The 17,848-nt window shown below is 35.2% G+C and overlaps 1 protein-coding gene across 1 annotated transcript; it reads right to left on the bottom strand.

Annotated features, from left to right (window-relative positions):
* Positions 1–3,490: 3,490 nt before the first annotated feature.
* LOC123526543 (uncharacterized) lies at positions 3,491–17,113 on the bottom strand. Its single transcript, XM_045305738.2, has 5 exons — positions 16,975–17,113; positions 9,654–10,246; positions 9,176–9,334; positions 8,101–8,971; positions 3,491–7,317 (listed from the first exon to the last, which is right to left on the bottom strand). The coding sequence occupies exons 2-5, from the start codon at positions 10,206–10,208 to the stop codon at positions 3,758–3,760; spliced, it is 5,145 nt and encodes a 1,714-aa protein (XP_045161673.2). The 5' UTR covers positions 10,209–10,246; positions 16,975–17,113; the 3' UTR covers positions 3,491–3,757.
* Positions 17,114–17,848: the final 735 nt, after the last annotated feature.

Genomic DNA, 17,848 nt, shown 5'->3' with positions numbered 1-17,848 from the left:
GTACAGTACTTAAAAATTTATCATTGAAAGACATTTTTATTAATCGGAGCAACATTCAGCCCCTTTATTGTGTCCGAAGGTGTAATTCGTTATTGCCTTATGTCGATTGGAAACGTTTATTTGCGATAAGGTATATGTAAACGTAAATATTGTTCGTAAGTAAGATAGATCCAAGGACCGCAAAAATTGCCTTGTGGAACACTACAGTATTACATACATGGAGATGATAACGCTGAATTTACACTCATCCGACAGCTTCGGGGTGTTGAATAGGAGTCTAGCAAACTTACTGCCCTATCACAAACACCATACTGGCTATGAAGTACACCAGAAAGTATGTAATTGTCAAAGGCTGCACTATGATCAATTGCGATCAGAGTCCAAAAATCTTTTTTCTCAGCCATCCACAAGTTTAAGTTACACCGGCTGATGTCAATGAAAACACCTGTAAGCGAACTGGACCTTTGTCATTCACATAACCATCAAGTACGAAGTGGACAGTTTTCTCAACTTACTAAGAAATGATAAGCAATCCTCTGGTCTATAAACTGCAAATTCAAGTTCCACTTTCTGTTAAAGAGGTTAATAAATTCCCTAATTCCCTGTAAATACATTTTGCTCAAAGAGATGTACTCCTGTTGATAACGGAAAGTAATTCTTCTAGATATGATTGAAGAACATATTTCGGTAAAATGTCTGACTCTGAGGTTTGTTGCACCCTTAAGATTTTCTCTGGAACGTGCTTTTTCGAAATTTCTATGAATGTCATAAAATCACCCCATATGTACACCGAGATGGAAAAATCACTGCATTTTAAGGAAAGCATGCTGTTATGATCGACGGTAATTAGAAATGATAATCTCATCATTGTTAACTTTATGCATATTCATAAATCAACTTTATCGCAGACCGGAAATCGTGTTAAAAGCCTCGTGATTTTAAAATTAAAAAATGGAATTATACTTTACAGGTTTATATCTGTTTTGTCGTTTTGCTCAAAAGATTCACAATATATTAAATATTGAACAGAACATCAAAATGTGTTGCGATAATAAAAGCAATTCGCAAAGAAATACGAGTACACCTGCCTTATATTGCTCCATACAAATAGATTCATGCTTAATTTATAACGATATTCCTGAAAATAAAAGGAAGTATCAGTATTACATAATTATACAATATCATCTTTATAGCATTGTATTGGAAGTAGCACTATGATATCTAAAAAGATCTACCCAGTCGTAACTGCGCACGTCTCGGGTAGAAACGAGCAAATAAAAAATCGTTGTGATCTTTTTTATAAAAAAATAGCTTTGCACGTGAAACTAGTCCGATTACAATGAAAAAGACCATCACATTTCAAGCTTATTTCAAAATATGTTAAAGATAAAGAAAATGTATATCATACAACAATTACTGACTACTGAGCCTTTGGATGTAACGTTAAATACGCTAAAGAGGTTGATACTTACCTTTGTTACCATATTACATGTTACTAGTGAATATCACATCATATCCACTACCTCAAGAGTGAATAATTATATAATTTTTCTGTTAATAAAGATACAAAGCCAACGAAACCATTGAAACATACATTTATACTTCAATATAACAAAAATATTGACTTTCAGCTATACAATATGGTATAATATGCATTATACATCATATTGCACACTTTAAATGCCATACTTGCATTTTATTGCACATACCATATGGTATTTAAAATATAATCATGTAACCCAATGATTCAGTTATAATATGCACTTATGTGAAAAGAGAAAAGATAAATCACGGAATTCTTTTTGTTGGTAATACCTATCCGATTCTTTCCCTTTGACCATTTATTATACTGCGCCGAGACTGGCATGAGAGGCGTAACTATTGTAAACTGAAGTAAGTTTTATATCAATATCTTCAGTAGTAAAATTTCCTTTAAAAGTCGAGGCGGCATTGGTTCACTGTTGCTCCAGAAACTTACCATATCAATGAGGTCAGTGGCTAGCCATTATCAAAAGAAAATTTTGCTACCCTTTACCATGCTGAATTTCAAAAATGGACTTGTCCAACACTCAATTTGGGAAGCACCTCTTGTCATTCAAAGGAGTGTTCGCTGAAAATTTACTGACTGGATAGAAAACAGTGCATGCTGATCTTGGTCTTCACTGGTCGCAAAGCCACCAGCAGGCTAAAGGTTAAATGGCTCAGGTCGTCTTACATCTCTGTCGAAATGACGTTTATCAAGTAAAAGCTTTACTCTATGATCAATCATTTTGTAGCTATATTCAGTTTGAAAATCCATGCATTTGACAGCAACATATAGATACGACATCGTTCCTTGTATCATTGCTTATTTGCAGTAGCTAGTAATTGTGATATCGGATATGCTTAGTAACAAACATGCATCTGCTAGTTTCAAGAATAAAAACAGTTTATTTAATGTATCTGCATCCTAGAGTTCCGTTTAAGTGTAATAATTATTGCACATTTCATCATCTTTTGTGATCTGATTCTGCTATAATCTTGCTGGATTGCGTTATATTTTCACATAGGATCTTCTGACAAACTTTATTATAAAAGCTCTACAAAGAATTAGATTAATGCAAAACCACCATTCTCAAAATACAGTATGAGTTTGGCTTATGAATAGTAGTACTTATCGCCTACTCCGAAAGAAGGATCTTTGAAAATATATGGAGATTAGGTTCTTATAGTATACTTAGGAATAGGGTTAGGGTATAACATGTACAGTGGTATTCTCTTTCTAGTCTTGTGCCATTGCAACAGCTCTATCTATTAGCTATTTAATGTCTCCAGGATTTCTGAAAACCATGCCTTTAATGTTGCCTAAATGATATGTGAATTTTTTTAATAAATGTCTTTGAAAAAAATGACACAAAAATAACTGTGTATTTTTGACGGTAGTCCAAAAACAATTCAATGAATCCAATGGAACATTGATGATACGAAAGGCTGTCATTTTTGGCACGGCCATTGCATGCATGCTCAGTAAGTAGAAGCTCTGAACCTGTGCACGATTGCCTAATCACCTTGCGTCATATGGGGCCTCCGTGGCCGAGTGGTTAAGGTCGCTGAACTCAAATCACTTGCCCCTCATCGATGTGGGTTCGAGCTTCACTCGGGGCGTTGAATTCTTCATGTGAGGAAGCCATCCAGTTGGCCTACAGAAGATCGGTGGTTCTACCCAGGTGCCCGCTCGTGATGAAATAATGCACGGAGGGGCACCTGGGGGTCTTTCTCTACCATCAAAGCTGTAAAGTGGCCATATAACTTATGTTAAACCCAACAAAATCAAATCAAACCTTGCGTCATGATACATCCCGTGTCATCGCTATAACCGAGTTCCACGTGGTACCTCCCTTCATTAAGATACAAGGGATATTTGTTTGGTTGTGCTTACGATCAAAAGAATTTGTCAGCGTTGAAAAGCATGTAGTAAAACATATTAGACTATCAAAACATGACTAACGAGTGTAGGGATTTGCGTCAATTTTAATTACACAAAGCAATATATGGCTGTCAAATCAACGGAAGGTACATCAATAACTCATGTCCTAAATAGTCACTGAACATAAAACATCAAGGTGAGAGATGAGTAGTCATGACACAACAGACTAACTTGGCTTACTTTAACTTACTTACTTGACACATTTCAAACCCATAACCTCCATTATTGTTGAAGGCCTTAGCAAGTCGTTCTTCGATGATAAAATCCTCAAGTTTGATATTCGTATGTACTCTATGGACCTGTTTCCCGTTTGGTAATGCGATCATATATGCTTGACCTCTCCTCTTCTTCTTCATAAATCTCAAATAAATCAGATGACCGAAGCATTTCCAAAATTTGTTTATATTCTTCCAAGGGCTCAATGCTGCTCCCGAAGTGAATAAGGTCTACCGACTGTTGAAGCTGACTGAGCGATCTTATCAAATTCTGAAACGATGCTGCTGACATTTTTACAGATATAAATTCCAACTTTTCCAGTTCATGCATGTCTGATATAAAGCCCAGAGCATTCTCTGGGACGGAGACAAACGCGAGTTTAATGTTCTGAAGCTTTTTTAAATTTGAAACAGCTTTCAGTACCAACTCAGGTATTCCAAAGTCATATTCATTAATGTTAGTGAAAGTGATTTCCTTCAATGTTTGTGCTGTTGGAAGTATTTTACACATAATTTTGCAGTGTGTCAAATATCTTATTTCACCGAATTCGAATTTGCGAAGTTGTCTAGTTTTTCCAAACCCTTTCAACGCAATATCGCATTGTTTTAAACATAACGTTTGCAATTGTTCCAGTTTAGACAGATCTAAAATACACAATGAACTCGGAAAAAAATCACAGCCTATATAGGCGATTCTCTTCAATTTTAGCTTACGTATGCATTTTAATTCAGAAATAATCCCCATTAGTTTCAAATCCATACACATATCACTCATTTCTAGGAGAGTTATAGTCTTTTCATTCAACTGTAGTTTTGTTAACGTCAAACCTGTCAATGAAACTTCACAAAATTGTGTGAGAGATTTTAGAGTTAAGTCAAATCCTCTGCAATTCTCTTCATGGTCGATGCATTCAATAGCGTCTATTTCAATATGAGTAAGTTCTGAAGCAAACGATACATTTTTCAACATTCTTTTCACGGAACTGTGAGACATAGATATTTTTCGTATAATAAGTGTTTGTATACTGTTTTTAGGAATTTGAAACTTAATTGCCCCCGAAGAAACATTCAATATTTTCAAATTATGACAGTTTTGTAAACCCTTTAATTTCATGTACGGCATACTAGATATATTAAGTATTTCTAATTTCTTAAGCCTGACTGTTTTAAAATCTAAAGGCCTTTCCATATCTCCGTAACAATGTAAGGATTCCAGACTGACCTGGCCTATCTCTTCCATGTTAGAAATATGTTCAAGAAACTCTTGCAGTTCACGTACACTAAAATGTAAACAGGAGAAATAGTCTGTATTAATTTCAATAGATTTCATTGTCTTTATAGACCTTGATAGTAACTGGTTCAATACAAAAGCAATTATAAAACTGCATTTACTATCACAACCAGTGTCCCTACTAGCAGTGTCCCCAGGGATGATGTCCCAACTGTCACATGCGGTTTCGTCCCAGTCGACTTCCTGTTGATCGGTTTCCTCACAGCTGAGGTTCTTAAACTTGCTTCTGTCTATGTCTTCCCTGGCGACATTTCTACCTTTCTTCCGGTCGATGTCCTCAAACTTTGGGGTCCTAATTTCCTCTACTTCGATTTCATCCAATTTAACATTCCCGATTTTCCCTTGGTAGATTTCTTCACAGAAAATATTTTTGATTTTCTCCAGATCGATTTCCTCAATGTCACTGTCATCTTCACTGTCGGTGTACTCGCTACTGTCGCTTACATTGTCGCATTTTATACTCCAGGAATGGCACACCGAAAGCTTCTGCAATGACGTAATTGACTTTAATATGTCTTGTAATATTTCATATGCCCATAGCGTTTCATTTGTGACAGAGATATTACATGATAAAGATACAACATTGTCTGAATTATTTAAAACCAGTTGTTTCAATGTAAAAAGGTATTCCTTAGAGTTGTAACTTTCAAAAAAGACATCCTCTGCTAGGTTTGGAAGTATTTCCTTTTTATTTGCCGTACACTCTATTGAACACATGACAACTATATCTTGTATGTCTTTCAGTAAGCGCATTTGATCATCAAATAAGCCATTGTACGAATAGTCGTCAGCGAAACTAAACTGAAGAAAGATAGAAGAATCTACACTTCGCCTATATTCTTCTGTTCTTTTATCCTTTGAAATATATGAGACCAATGACCTTAGAAGCACTGGCATTATATCTGAATTTAAGCCTGCCATAAATGTGAACAACATTTCAAACCCTAATATTTTCGGCACAGTGAAACCTGATTTGAATATGGCTATTTGGGTTTCCTCGACGTCTTCAATGTTCGATACATAGAGTGCTGCAAGGAACTCCTGATACGTTTTATGGAGAAATGAAACATTTGATCTCCTTCGAGTTAATTTGTTATCGACATGCTTACTTTGTGTAAGTATTCCGATCTTTAAACACATATCTAGATCATTTTCATCCAAAACGTTTAGCGCTACAGTTCTTTCAAACACCAGCTCTTGTTCTTGATTGAAACTGCACAGTCTATCAAAAGCTAATTTTCCAAGTTTTATAAGAAGTTTGGAGTATTTTTTACATTCAGCATTAGAGTCGAAGCATAATGGCAGCTTTTGTGTATTGTCATTTACATGTACATCAGAGCCACGTGCATGCCGTTCAAACAAGAGATTTATCATATTACTATAAATCTGACACTGAGAATCGCCTAATTGTTCCCCGTCATACCACAAACACAACAACTGCAGTACTATTAAAGGAACTTCGCTTACCTTCCATAATTGTTTCTCGTCAAGCAAACTAAAAAATGCCTCGACTGACTTACTGGTTTGAAATTTGCCATTCAAGTAAGAAATAACCTTGTTTGCTAACTTTCCTGACAGTGTAGCAGTTTTATCTGACTGCACTGAAAGCTCAGAAAGACTTGCTATTTCAACATGTTGATCGGCTTTAGCTGAATTGAGTCTTAGATAGTCTAATTTCCATGGGCGTGTAGTTGTAAGACGAATGCATTTATGTCGAATTTTTCCATGCGGTAATGCATTTTTTGTACATAATTCACACTGTGGATTAGGTGCCCATTCATCAAGGCCATCCAATACGACGAAATGATTTTCTTCGTATAAAACTCTCTGAAGAAACTCCCCATTGAACAAATATGACCTCGGTAATAGGTCAATGATATGAGTTGTTATCATGTTGTCGATGTCGCAATTACTTTGCCTAATGTCTCTAAGGGGAAGATAGAAAAGGAATTCGAACATTTCTAAAGCATCTAAATCTAATTTCTGAAAGAATGCATCGTTTGTTGTTTGGTTATCGTGCGACTGACACCATGTCAGAGTCATGTGATTCGCGAATGAAGTCTTTCCTATTCCAGCTGGAGCTGTTACGTATATATTTCGATGCATTTGAGAATTTGTATAAAATATATCTTTGTAAGATTTGACATTGGCCTTATTTTTGTCAGTACTGCGGCGGTTGGCTTTCAGATTGATATGGTCGTTTGGCGATTCGCATGAACGATGGACATACATTGTCGGTGTAACATAAAACTCTGTTAAAGGTGCATCATTTTCTTCAAATAAAGGCGACAGTGGAAGGGTGCTGTATTCACTCCTGTTAAACTCTATCAAGTCTTCTTTAAGAGCTGGAAATAAAATATGTTAAACTTATCACTTTTGCAGAGATCTATGACTTACCGTATTTAACAAATTACTTTACAAAAATGTATTAAATAAACGGATCAGCACCATGCGATTGCAAATGTAAACGTTTTTTAAGTCTATAAAATTACTATAATTAAAGATAATATTAGTATAAAGAAATTATCCGATTTGGCCATTTTAGTGTGTTTATGACGTCATTAACACGTTTTTTGTTTAGCAAATAACCTTTGAAGTAGATTAATTTTCATATGTTTCTTAAGTGTAAGGTGTAAAACATGATATTTTTCATTATACCTGGAAAAAGTAGATAAATTATTTTACAGGAATAAGTAAATACAGTTCAAATGTGTATCTAAAAATGTCATAAATCTGCCATTTTGTATGTTTTTTGTTGCCATGGAAACAAAATGGCCACCGATTTGTCCAAATATTAAAATGCTTATAACTGTCTCAGTTTTACTCCGATTTTGAAAATTCTTTCACTTCTTCAAATGATTTAAGAAATCCCAGCTGACGAAATTAACGCAACAACAACGTTGCCTTTCCCTTTAAACTTCCAGTATATTACAAACAAATCAGCATTTGACGCTAAGCGAAGTAACAGGAGATGACTTCATAATTGTGTGTAATAATTTTCAGGTAATGATTTACATAAAATCAAATTTTAAGCTATTATTTCTACGTTTATGTAAAATCTTAAATAATGTTTCCGCAGAAAATCATTTCATATCAATATCTTTTGATTAGACAATATCGGTATTTACCTTTCTTTATTTCCCGAAATTTCGCAATTTTTTCTGCATCATTATCATTTTCTACTGCTCTGATTACACTACCGCCAGTCTCTTCAAGTGCTCTTATAAGGTTGTGTCCTGTATCTCTCAATTTCTGTTGCTCAGACACTGAGATATCAGATATTTCTGTTTTTGCTGTTTGTATGAAGGACTTCATTTTGTTCTCCGTTAATTCGGTCACATCTTTAATACTTTCTGTGGCAGCCTTTTGAACAGTATTTTCAGCCGAAGTTCTTTCTTCTTCGATCGCGTGAAGAGCCTCTGTTCTAACTTTGTTGGCTATGTCCAACAATTTGTCTCTTTCCGTCTTTGCTTGATCTGTGACAGTTTTAGTGGCAAATATTTCTACAGATTCTTTGGCTGAAATTCGTGTCCGTTCTATCGAGTCATGAACTTCTGTTCTCAGTTTATTGCCTAACTCTGACATTTTCTCTCCTTCCGTCTTTGACAAATCTGTAATAGTTTTTGTCGCAAACTTTTCGAAAGATTCTTCCGCTGAAATTCGTTTTCGTTCTATCGAATCAGTTACTTCAGCTCTCAGTTCACTTCCTAACTCTGACAATTTGTCTCCTTCTGTCTTTGATAGGTCTGTTACAGTTTTCTCCGCACATTCAGCTGTCGACTGTATCAAAGCTGTGGCAGACATCATTGCTGTTGTCACTGCATCGAGGCAGTTATCTTGCTTTGATTGTAAAGAACTTAAAGCATTTGTTACTTGTGTTAAAATGTCTTGCTTACGTTTATCAGCCTCGTCAACGATATTGTTTTGCATGACTGAAGCGGCATCTCTCAACACTTTCTCTAAATCATCGGCTCTGACGACCAGTGTGTTGCTTTTGAGCTAAAACGTAATATCATTTCAAAATATATGGCTTTTAGTTTAATAGAAACATTTTATATTCATATTACATTCGTTTATGTTTACTTGTAATACGTATAGAAGACACTAAGTAATTACAAATGAGGGTTTCATATTAAAATGTTTTCAAACAATAAATATCATGTAAACTCCGCTATTGTTTAATAAGTGAATACATTTGTATACCTGCTTTAACATTCCAAGTGCAGTTTGTGCCTTATGGTTATGCTGAAGGAACTTGGGATCGGAGAGCAGGTCTTCTAGAATCGTGAAATAATTCATCAACGTCGGTGTATCCAGTTCTAAATCTGACGAATGTCGTATGTCGCGGCCAACTTCGCGGGCCTGTTTCATAAATGAAGCATTTATATAATCAGTACAAATCTAAAACTTTATTGAATAAGATTTAATTGTATTTACCTTTCGATTAACTGTATCATTTTTATGATAATGTCAAGAAAAAACCCTTCTGATTTGCGAAATAAGGTGTGTACAACTTTGTAGTTGCACGATGTTTGAACACTTCTTTCTAGACCTTTGTATAAAAACGTTGAAATGCTTCATAGTAGTTCATGAAATTTTCTGACATGGCAAAATCATGGAACAATTACAAAACATCTGTTAAATTAGATATTTACATTACTCTCTCCCGTCGTAAACGTACCTGAACAAAGATTCCTCTTTTGTTGGACAAATCGTCAGATATTTTACTCTGGAAACTCTTATGGTTAAGGATGACACTCAGTATTCCGTTAAAGTCCGTCTCTGCTGCGGTCATTGCATGACTGTATCCGTCGGCTGGCATGTAACATTTAGCTACCTCCCATGCACTGGAACACCACTTGGTTGCGTCTGTGTTCTTGTAAGATGGGCGTGGATAACGGTGGGCATTAGTAATAGCTTGTCTCAATCTATCACATACTTGGTTTGGACACATCCGATAATAATTGCCGTTATGAAATGTACAAGTACCAGATTTTCTATTGCATATCCCGGCTGTTGGACATACTAATACTGCCACTGTAGAACAGCTACTACAAGTTGTATTTGGAGGAAGTCCATGTTTTGCGCAAATATCTGCCAGACATTTTATCTGAAACTGTTCGATTTCGTCGTACACAAAATCGGTAAGTCCTTCTTTTGTAATCAATAAAGCAAGTCCTGCCTTCAACCAGTTGCTGTATCTCGGCTTAGGAAGTTTGGCTTTGTACGACGCCATATTTCATCGATGCTTTCCTTACAGTACTTCTGTTTAAGCTGTGAAATAGATAAAATAATTACTATTTACTACAGTAAAAGGCAGGATTTTAGTATTTCAAGATACCAATTAAAAGTAGTCTCTACTAGAAAATGATAATTTCAATAATTGATTTGTATTTAATTACCATTAAACAAAGTTTACCTCTGTAATTTCTTTCCAACTCGCGTATAAAAGTCTAATCTGCTGTTAGCTTTTTTTTTTGTTTTTGGAAACTATGTATGTCTTAAGGTATTAGAGCCGTAATAGAGTACATCCTTTTAAAGAGTATTCAATTCCTACAATAATTCTACTTTGACTGAAATTCTTCAATGGGGCGTATGTTGAAGCCCAACCGGGACGACATTTTTCCCTCAATTTACTTTTTTCTGGTAAGTTTTTACTTTTTTAAAGAATTATCATTAATTTATTGTACAAAAGTGGAAATTTTTCATTTGATAAGCGATTTCTTGCTGTTCAAAGTGAATTTACCTCCGAAACAGAAGGGAGCAGAGTTAGACTTCTTTAAAAATACTGAGTGGAAGAAATGTAGTTAGGGTTTACTTCTGTCCAAGGTTAGTTTTGAATGAAGTGAACAACTGTTACAGGACTCGACCTTAATTTTTCAATTTTGGAATTAGAATTCTGTCTCATGAAATCCGCTTACTTCAGGCAGCCTAAAATGATATCGAATGTTTTTTGTGTGTTTTATAATTGTTTACCAATAGTTTGATGTTATGTTATCAAAAATAATGGTATTATAATGAATTCTCTGCAAACGTTTTGGACAGTGGCCATCACTGAAATTTGTCTCTACTTGAGCTTGAGGAAATACCATAAATTATACAAAATTTATAAAAAAGGGACGTTTTTTTAAAAGTTGCAACACTGCGCAACACAAGCAAATGCCATTTTTAAACATTACAAACAGGGGTCCAATACTTTAAATCAAAGTAAAGTTTCTGACTTGTTGATTAACAAATTTGTCCAATTCACATAAAAACAGTGTCCAGCAGTTTTAGTTTGGAGTATATTCATGTTTGAACTGCTTATCACTGATAGTAACTCCGGTATTTGGAGAAATACAGAATTCATGCAAAGTAATATGCACCCTTTCGTTTAGGCTGCTAGTAAATAAGCGCTAACGGTACAAAACTAATATTACTCTTACGACAATAGCAGATTATATTACAACTGACCTATCTAATCTGATAAGCCTTGTTGTTATGTCAAACTGATTGACTTGTCTGACATAGAAATATTTTGTATTTTTTAGTAAATTTCTATCATTATGGTAAAAAGATGCTGTTATGGCACATGCAAATCAGATACTAGATATCCAGACAGGAGTACGAATGATCTTTCTTTCTTTCCGTTGTAACCTTGAAAATGCAAGTGATGGATCAGTCTCTGAGGTAGACCCCACGAACAGCTTAATTTGGAAATTCTGAATATTCGTCAGAAAGTTAAACATCTTTAAGTCTGCACAAAGGTAATGAATATATTTATAAATATATATAAAGGGTATGGTGGATGTTTTTAGAGAAGGGAAGGAAATCATTTCTATATAATGTTAGAAACTATATTTCAAATAGACACGGTCATCATTTTGTCTCTGAGTAAGTCCACGTGAAAAAGCTGTAATCATTCAAAACTGATGTCCGTGTCTATTTGAAATATACCCTCGCTGCGCTTGGGTATATATTACATGATTGTATAATAGACACGGTCACGCGTTGTGTATCCTATACAAAAAAAAACACAAGGCCATCGTTATTTATGCTTTTATAATTTTGCATTGCTAAAAAACTGAAAACTGAAACTGTTTCATTTGATTAAACGCCTATTTTTACGCAAAACATATTCAATGGCGTTTTACAAATACATAAAAATACGACAAAAATTAAGATATTTAATGACATATAACACAAATGAGCATAAATACCATTGTGAATAAACTATTTAGTAAGCATTAAAAAAAAGATCAGACATCAGATAAGATTAATAAAACATTAGAATATTAAGATACAGTAAGACAGCTGTTTGTTATTAAATAAGAATAAGTGGGTTATTGCGACATGTCCAGAAGTTATTACAAACAACTGTATTTTGTATTTGTTATAATATAGTTCATTTTCGAATGTATTTACACAATAAAAATCATCCAGTTCACGTTACTTCAGTTTCTTAAAAATTACAGTCACAGTCTCTAAAAGAGTGCAAAGTAATCTCCAAAATAATGAGTTTTCAACTTCTTTTGAAAACATCTATTGAGTCCGAGTTCCTTATTTCGAGAGGCAATTCATTCCAGAGTTTAGGTCCAACAGTACCAAAACTTCTGTCGCTGAACGTCTTGCGCTTGTTGAAAGGAACAACGAAACACCCAGTAACGGAGTTTGAAGAACGCAAGTCTCTTGTCTGTGTTTGTTTTATGAGAAGTTCAGAAAGATATTCTGGAGAGTTTCCAACTGAACAATTATACATGTAGGTGAGCATTTTGAATGTGATTCTGGCTTTGATTGGTAGCCAGTGAAGGTCATACAGCGCTTGCTTGGAACTGTCATATTTTCTTCGATTTAGGACAAGTTTTGCACACATGTTCTGAATTCGTTGCATTTTGTTTACTTCGCTTTGAGCAATACCATACAGAATGACATTACAATAATCTAAATGGGATATCACCAATGACAGGACAAGGGTTTCGGTAGCCTCTTTGGTAAGATATTTCCGGATACATTTTATTCTGAAGTAGTTGAGCATTGCTGTTCTACACTTTCATTTTACATGCTCTTTTAGATTCAAGATTTCATCCAGGAATGCACCTAGATATCGAATAAAGCTCACTGATTTCACTTCATCACCTACAATGCATACTTTGTCAGTTGAACACTTAGAGAGCTGTTGCCTACTACCAAACATGATGAACTCGGTTTTGGAAGTGTTCATTTTAAGCTTATTTTCATTCATCCAGTTGTTGATTGTTTTAGCACATTGTTCAAGTTCTCGTATTGCCTGGGATTCTACTGTTGGAGATGATGGTTTAAAGCGTTTATTAGCAGTGTGGTCATCCGCAAAGCCGTAAACTGAAATCGACGGCGGAATAACATCAAACAGTGTCCCCGCATATGTCAAATATAGCCAAGGTCCTAAGCAGCTCCCTTGTGGAATGCTACAATTTAATTGGCGTGGAAATGACATGGCTGAATTGACACTTACACGACAACTTCTGGGGCGCAGATAGGAATCAACCCAGCTCAGTGCTGTTCCACGAACGCCATACTGCTTGTTTAACACATCAACAAGAATGTCATGATCTACAGTATCAAAAGCGGCACTGAGATCGATGGCAATTAGCGCCGTAACTTCTTTCTTCTCCATAGCATCCAGTAAATCATTTACAAGACGTAACAGTGCTGATTCGCAAGAGTGGTTTTTCCTGTAAGCAGATTGGTTTTTTGGTAGAAGATTGTGTTTGTTTACATGATCATTGAGTCTGAACAGAGCTGCTTTTTCAATTAATTTTGACAGAAACGATAGATTACTAACAGGCCTGTAGTTTGCGAATTCAAGTTCCAGTCCCATTTTCTTCAACAAAGGTCTTACAATTGCCTGTTTCCATTTTGTTGGAAAGATGCCGTCGCGCAACGACAAATTAACCAATTTGGTAATAACAGGCAACAGCTCATCCAAGTATGATTTTAACACTTTTGTTGGTAGAATATCAATTTCACATGATTTTGTCTGTAGTTGATTTATAAGTTTTCTAACTTCTTCCTCGCTCAGATCTTTAAAACTGTCAAAACAAGGAATATCTTTTTCGTATGGTTGAAACTTATCGAAATGTTTCAACGATTCTCGAATTTTTTCGATTTTATTCATGAAATGATCTGCAAATTTCTCAGCCAGTGTAGTGTCATGTCCAGTTGGCATAGGGTTCTCAGACCTAGTGCCTGTTGTCTCAGATACAAATCGATGAAGCTTTTTCGAGTCACCTTTTGCATTAAGAACTTTTATAAGAACCTTTGCTACATTTGGATATATAAAATATTGCTAACAGTTTGTCAGGTAACATACCTGACATTGTTTAAATAAGTTTAGATCTTAATGTCAAACTAAATCTATCTCTAATAAAAGATATTTTAAAGCAAGCGCGTGTGATATGTCACAAATTTGAAAGAGAACCATATCTTTAAACCAATATAAAGAGAGCTTTTGAAACCTATTGATATATCTTTTTATGTGTGCACCCGTTTTCTTTTCTTATACCAACTGTAGAATATATTTACATTTATTACTCGACTACGTCAATTTTAGCGATCAAATTTGCTAACAATAATACCTTTTGAAATTTAAAAGATCATTGATATAATAAACATATAGAATTCTACAAGTATTGACCCAAAGCTCATTCCATTGTTTTCTACAATAAATGCTCCAGTGATCAATATTAATACATCTGGAACTTTTCCAAATGATTTAAAAGAAGATAAATTATATACCGGTTTTCAAATCAGTCAAAATAGTTATTGATCTATCTCAATTATACCAACTGCACCGAAACTACTTAAACAACATATTTCAAAGTTTACAAGAATAAATCTGGTTTTAGGTAAAACCCATTCTTATCATGCATACACTGTTATACACTGCAAATAGTGCCTTTCACTAAGGCCGGTATAACGATTTATTGCCCAGGGAAAAGTGATCTTAACTGTGTGTTTTAACTAAATGTCTCACAGAGTACTCAAATAGTTAAACATGTCATTACAGGTTCTCTAAAGGAGTTTGGCCATCTTTAAACAATATTTCAGCTAACCGTTCTACTTATTTGAACGAAAAAAAAATACTAGTCTACCAATTCAATAACTGTATCACTTTCGCCATTTAGAGTGACCGCAAGAAAAAGGCTCTGTAACAGTTGTGAAGATTTAACACCGAACGATACTGAAAGTGTAGTTTATTGCATTTTGAAATATAGTTGCTGTTCCGTTAAAACATCTATATTTACATTAAATGATAACACGAAAAAGTGTGGATAAACCTTTAGCATACTGGCGGCAAGTGGTTTTGCCTTTGCGAACAGTGCAGACCAAGATCAGCCTGCACATCATGGTCTGCGCTGTTCGCTATTCAATCAGTAAATTTTCAGTGAACACCTCTTTGAATAATAAGTGGTACTAATCAAACTATGTGATTAACCAGTCCATTTTAGAAGGTTAAACATATCAAAATGTGCCTTTAAGTGGTGTCGATAAATCTTCATATTGAACGAACCTAAACGGCATTGTTTATTATCAAATTCATCATCTGGAAGGTTAATGAGAAAAAAATGACCAAACCAAATATTTTGTAGCGATTGGTATTTTTCCCTGCGTTTGTATGATGTCACTTTGGTATGTCATGACGTCAATGCTCGAGGTCAAAACGTGTTTTTCGCTCCGCCCACGGGTCAGCATGACTTTTTTATCATTAATGAAGTGACTGAGGAAAGGAAAGTAAAGATCTAATAAAGATTTAGTACTAAAACGTAATTTGAAAAGTAACAAAGTAAGTAAACACATTATACTACGAGTGGCAATCATTCAGTAGCAGGGGTGTGTGGATGGATTCGTTATAGATCTACTTGAAAATTTCAAAGTTTTTTTCTTTTGCTTCTGATTGAATGCACTTTATGTGGTGCTTTAACAAATTTATCGTAAATGTATCTGTGCCATGGCGATTCCCGCATAGACACTATTGGTCGGACAGTCTTCTTTAGCTTTTGTAATGATTCTTACTTTATTCCGAGCAGATCAGCGTGTTAAAAAACGAAAAGTACTACTATCAAATTAAAAAAGCAAAACAATATCAATTTTCCAAAGTGTTCCGCGACGCTCCATCGACTTTGCCATAACGTACTGTTTCAATACAAATTCAACAAATCATGCATGATAGTTACTCAGATGTTTTACATATAATAAAATATTCTTTAACAAGCACTCAATAGTTTTCTTTTCAAAGGAACAGTCCAAGAATTAATGACTGTCCCTCCAACAAAAAAACAAAGAAAATATCAAACAGGGAATGCCACGCACCAAAAGCGCAGCCTCCTCAAAACGAACCCCCAGCACGCAAACGCGTGCACCACACACACACACTCAAAAGCTTACACACCAGGACAAAACGAACAACACACACACACACACTCAAAGCCAACACATAAGGACAAGACGAACAATAAGCATACACACACGCGCGCACACAAAGTCAACATACAAGGACAAAACGAACAAACAAAGGAACACAGTGGGGCACCGCCTTGGAACGGTCAGTGGCAAAAACACCACTGGGGAGCTTAAACCGGTTTATGGTGCGCACCCAACCTCACTCTTACCCCCACCATGTTCCAAAGACATGGGACAGTGTAAATAAAAGTAATCCCCTCCAGGTGAATCTCTAACACACGTAATGGAAACAAAAAGGCATGGCATGTAAAACACAAAAATGCTCGTGTATAAATATATAAAAAGCAAACCTTAAGAACCAAAAACGTATGTACTCAATGCCTTTTCAGAAGACAGAGCAACAAGAGAAACACCCTTAAGGGCCCGACGAAACAGGCCAGAAGACAAATTGAAAACCCATGTAGAAAATGCACATACTGTTGAAACTGTCTCAATTTTTTTTTTTATCTTTCTCGAACAATTACTTTTTTTTACAAAAAAGTACAAAAGGGTTAACTGTTAAAGATGTTGTAAATTTGTCTTACCTTTCAGGCTGATTTTGTATCTTTTAGAAAAGGATTCTGTGGGTGATGCCATGTTTTAAAGTATATAAAAATTTTCACGTTATAATCACTAAAACACCTTCAAACCTGTTCCTTTATACGTCTTGAAAAGTATGAAAATAGTCTGTTTTGGCACGGATGGAATCAATATTTCGTATTAAGTTACACATACACTTGATTGGCTTTTTAAAGGTATTGAACATAATCAATCAGTCGTTGCGAAATATTTATAATATGAGCCGCGCCACGAGAAAACCAACATAGTGGCTTTGCGACCAGCATGGATCCAGACCAGCCTGGGCATCCGCGCAATCTGGTCAGGATCCATACTGTTCGCCTTCAAAGTCCATGCTTTCAAAGACTGCGCGGATGCGCAGGCTGGCCTGGATCCATGTCGGGGGCAAATCAACTATGTTGGTTTTCTCATGGCGCGGCTCATATCAATAATTTACCTGCTTGATATTCGGACGGTATGTAAATTGTCAATATAATGATTTGCTTTAAAAATGATATTTCAATCAGGAAGTGAAATGAAAAAAATTATTTGACATGTAAAGTAGAACGTTCATCATCGTAACCCCAAAAATAAGAATCTCATTATTTACATGAACATATGTCTGATTTGCGGCGTAAATGCTGCATGTCAGTAGGTTAATAGATCCGTCAACGGTATAAAAGCAACTGGTCTACATTTGTTTTCTTCCATACGAGGCTATTCAACTACTTGTACAATAGTCGTATATACATGCTTGGAACTTCTTCGGCTAAATTAAATTCTATTCTTAGTAAAGAGATTTAGTATAAAGAGGTCGAACACCATAAAGTCAAAATTAGAACAAAGTAACATATAGAAAAA

This window comes from Mercenaria mercenaria, chromosome 14, assembly GCF_021730395.1.
Source record: "Mercenaria mercenaria strain notata chromosome 14, MADL_Memer_1, whole genome shotgun sequence".
NCBI classification, from domain to species: domain Eukaryota; kingdom Metazoa; phylum Mollusca; class Bivalvia; order Venerida; family Veneridae; genus Mercenaria; species Mercenaria mercenaria.
The sequence above is the reverse complement of the archived record's forward strand: the minus strand, read 5'-3'. Positions and strand labels throughout refer to the sequence as shown.

What these genes read in the sequence shown, in the direction of transcription:
- LOC123526543 (XM_045305738.2), bottom strand. Translation starts at nt 10,208, where the DNA reads ATGGCGTCGTACAAAGCCAAACTTCCTAAGCCGAGATACAGCAACTGG. An exon ending in AAAGAGGAATCTTTGTTCAG is followed by an intron (nt 9,335 to 9,653) that starts GTACGTTTACGA and finishes TTTATGAAACAG; the next exon opens with GCCCGCGAAGTTGGCCGCGA. An exon ending in CACTTGGAATGTTAAAGCAG is followed by an intron (nt 8,972 to 9,175) that starts GTATACAAATGT and finishes ATTACGTTTTAG; the next exon opens with CTCAAAAGCAACACACTGGT.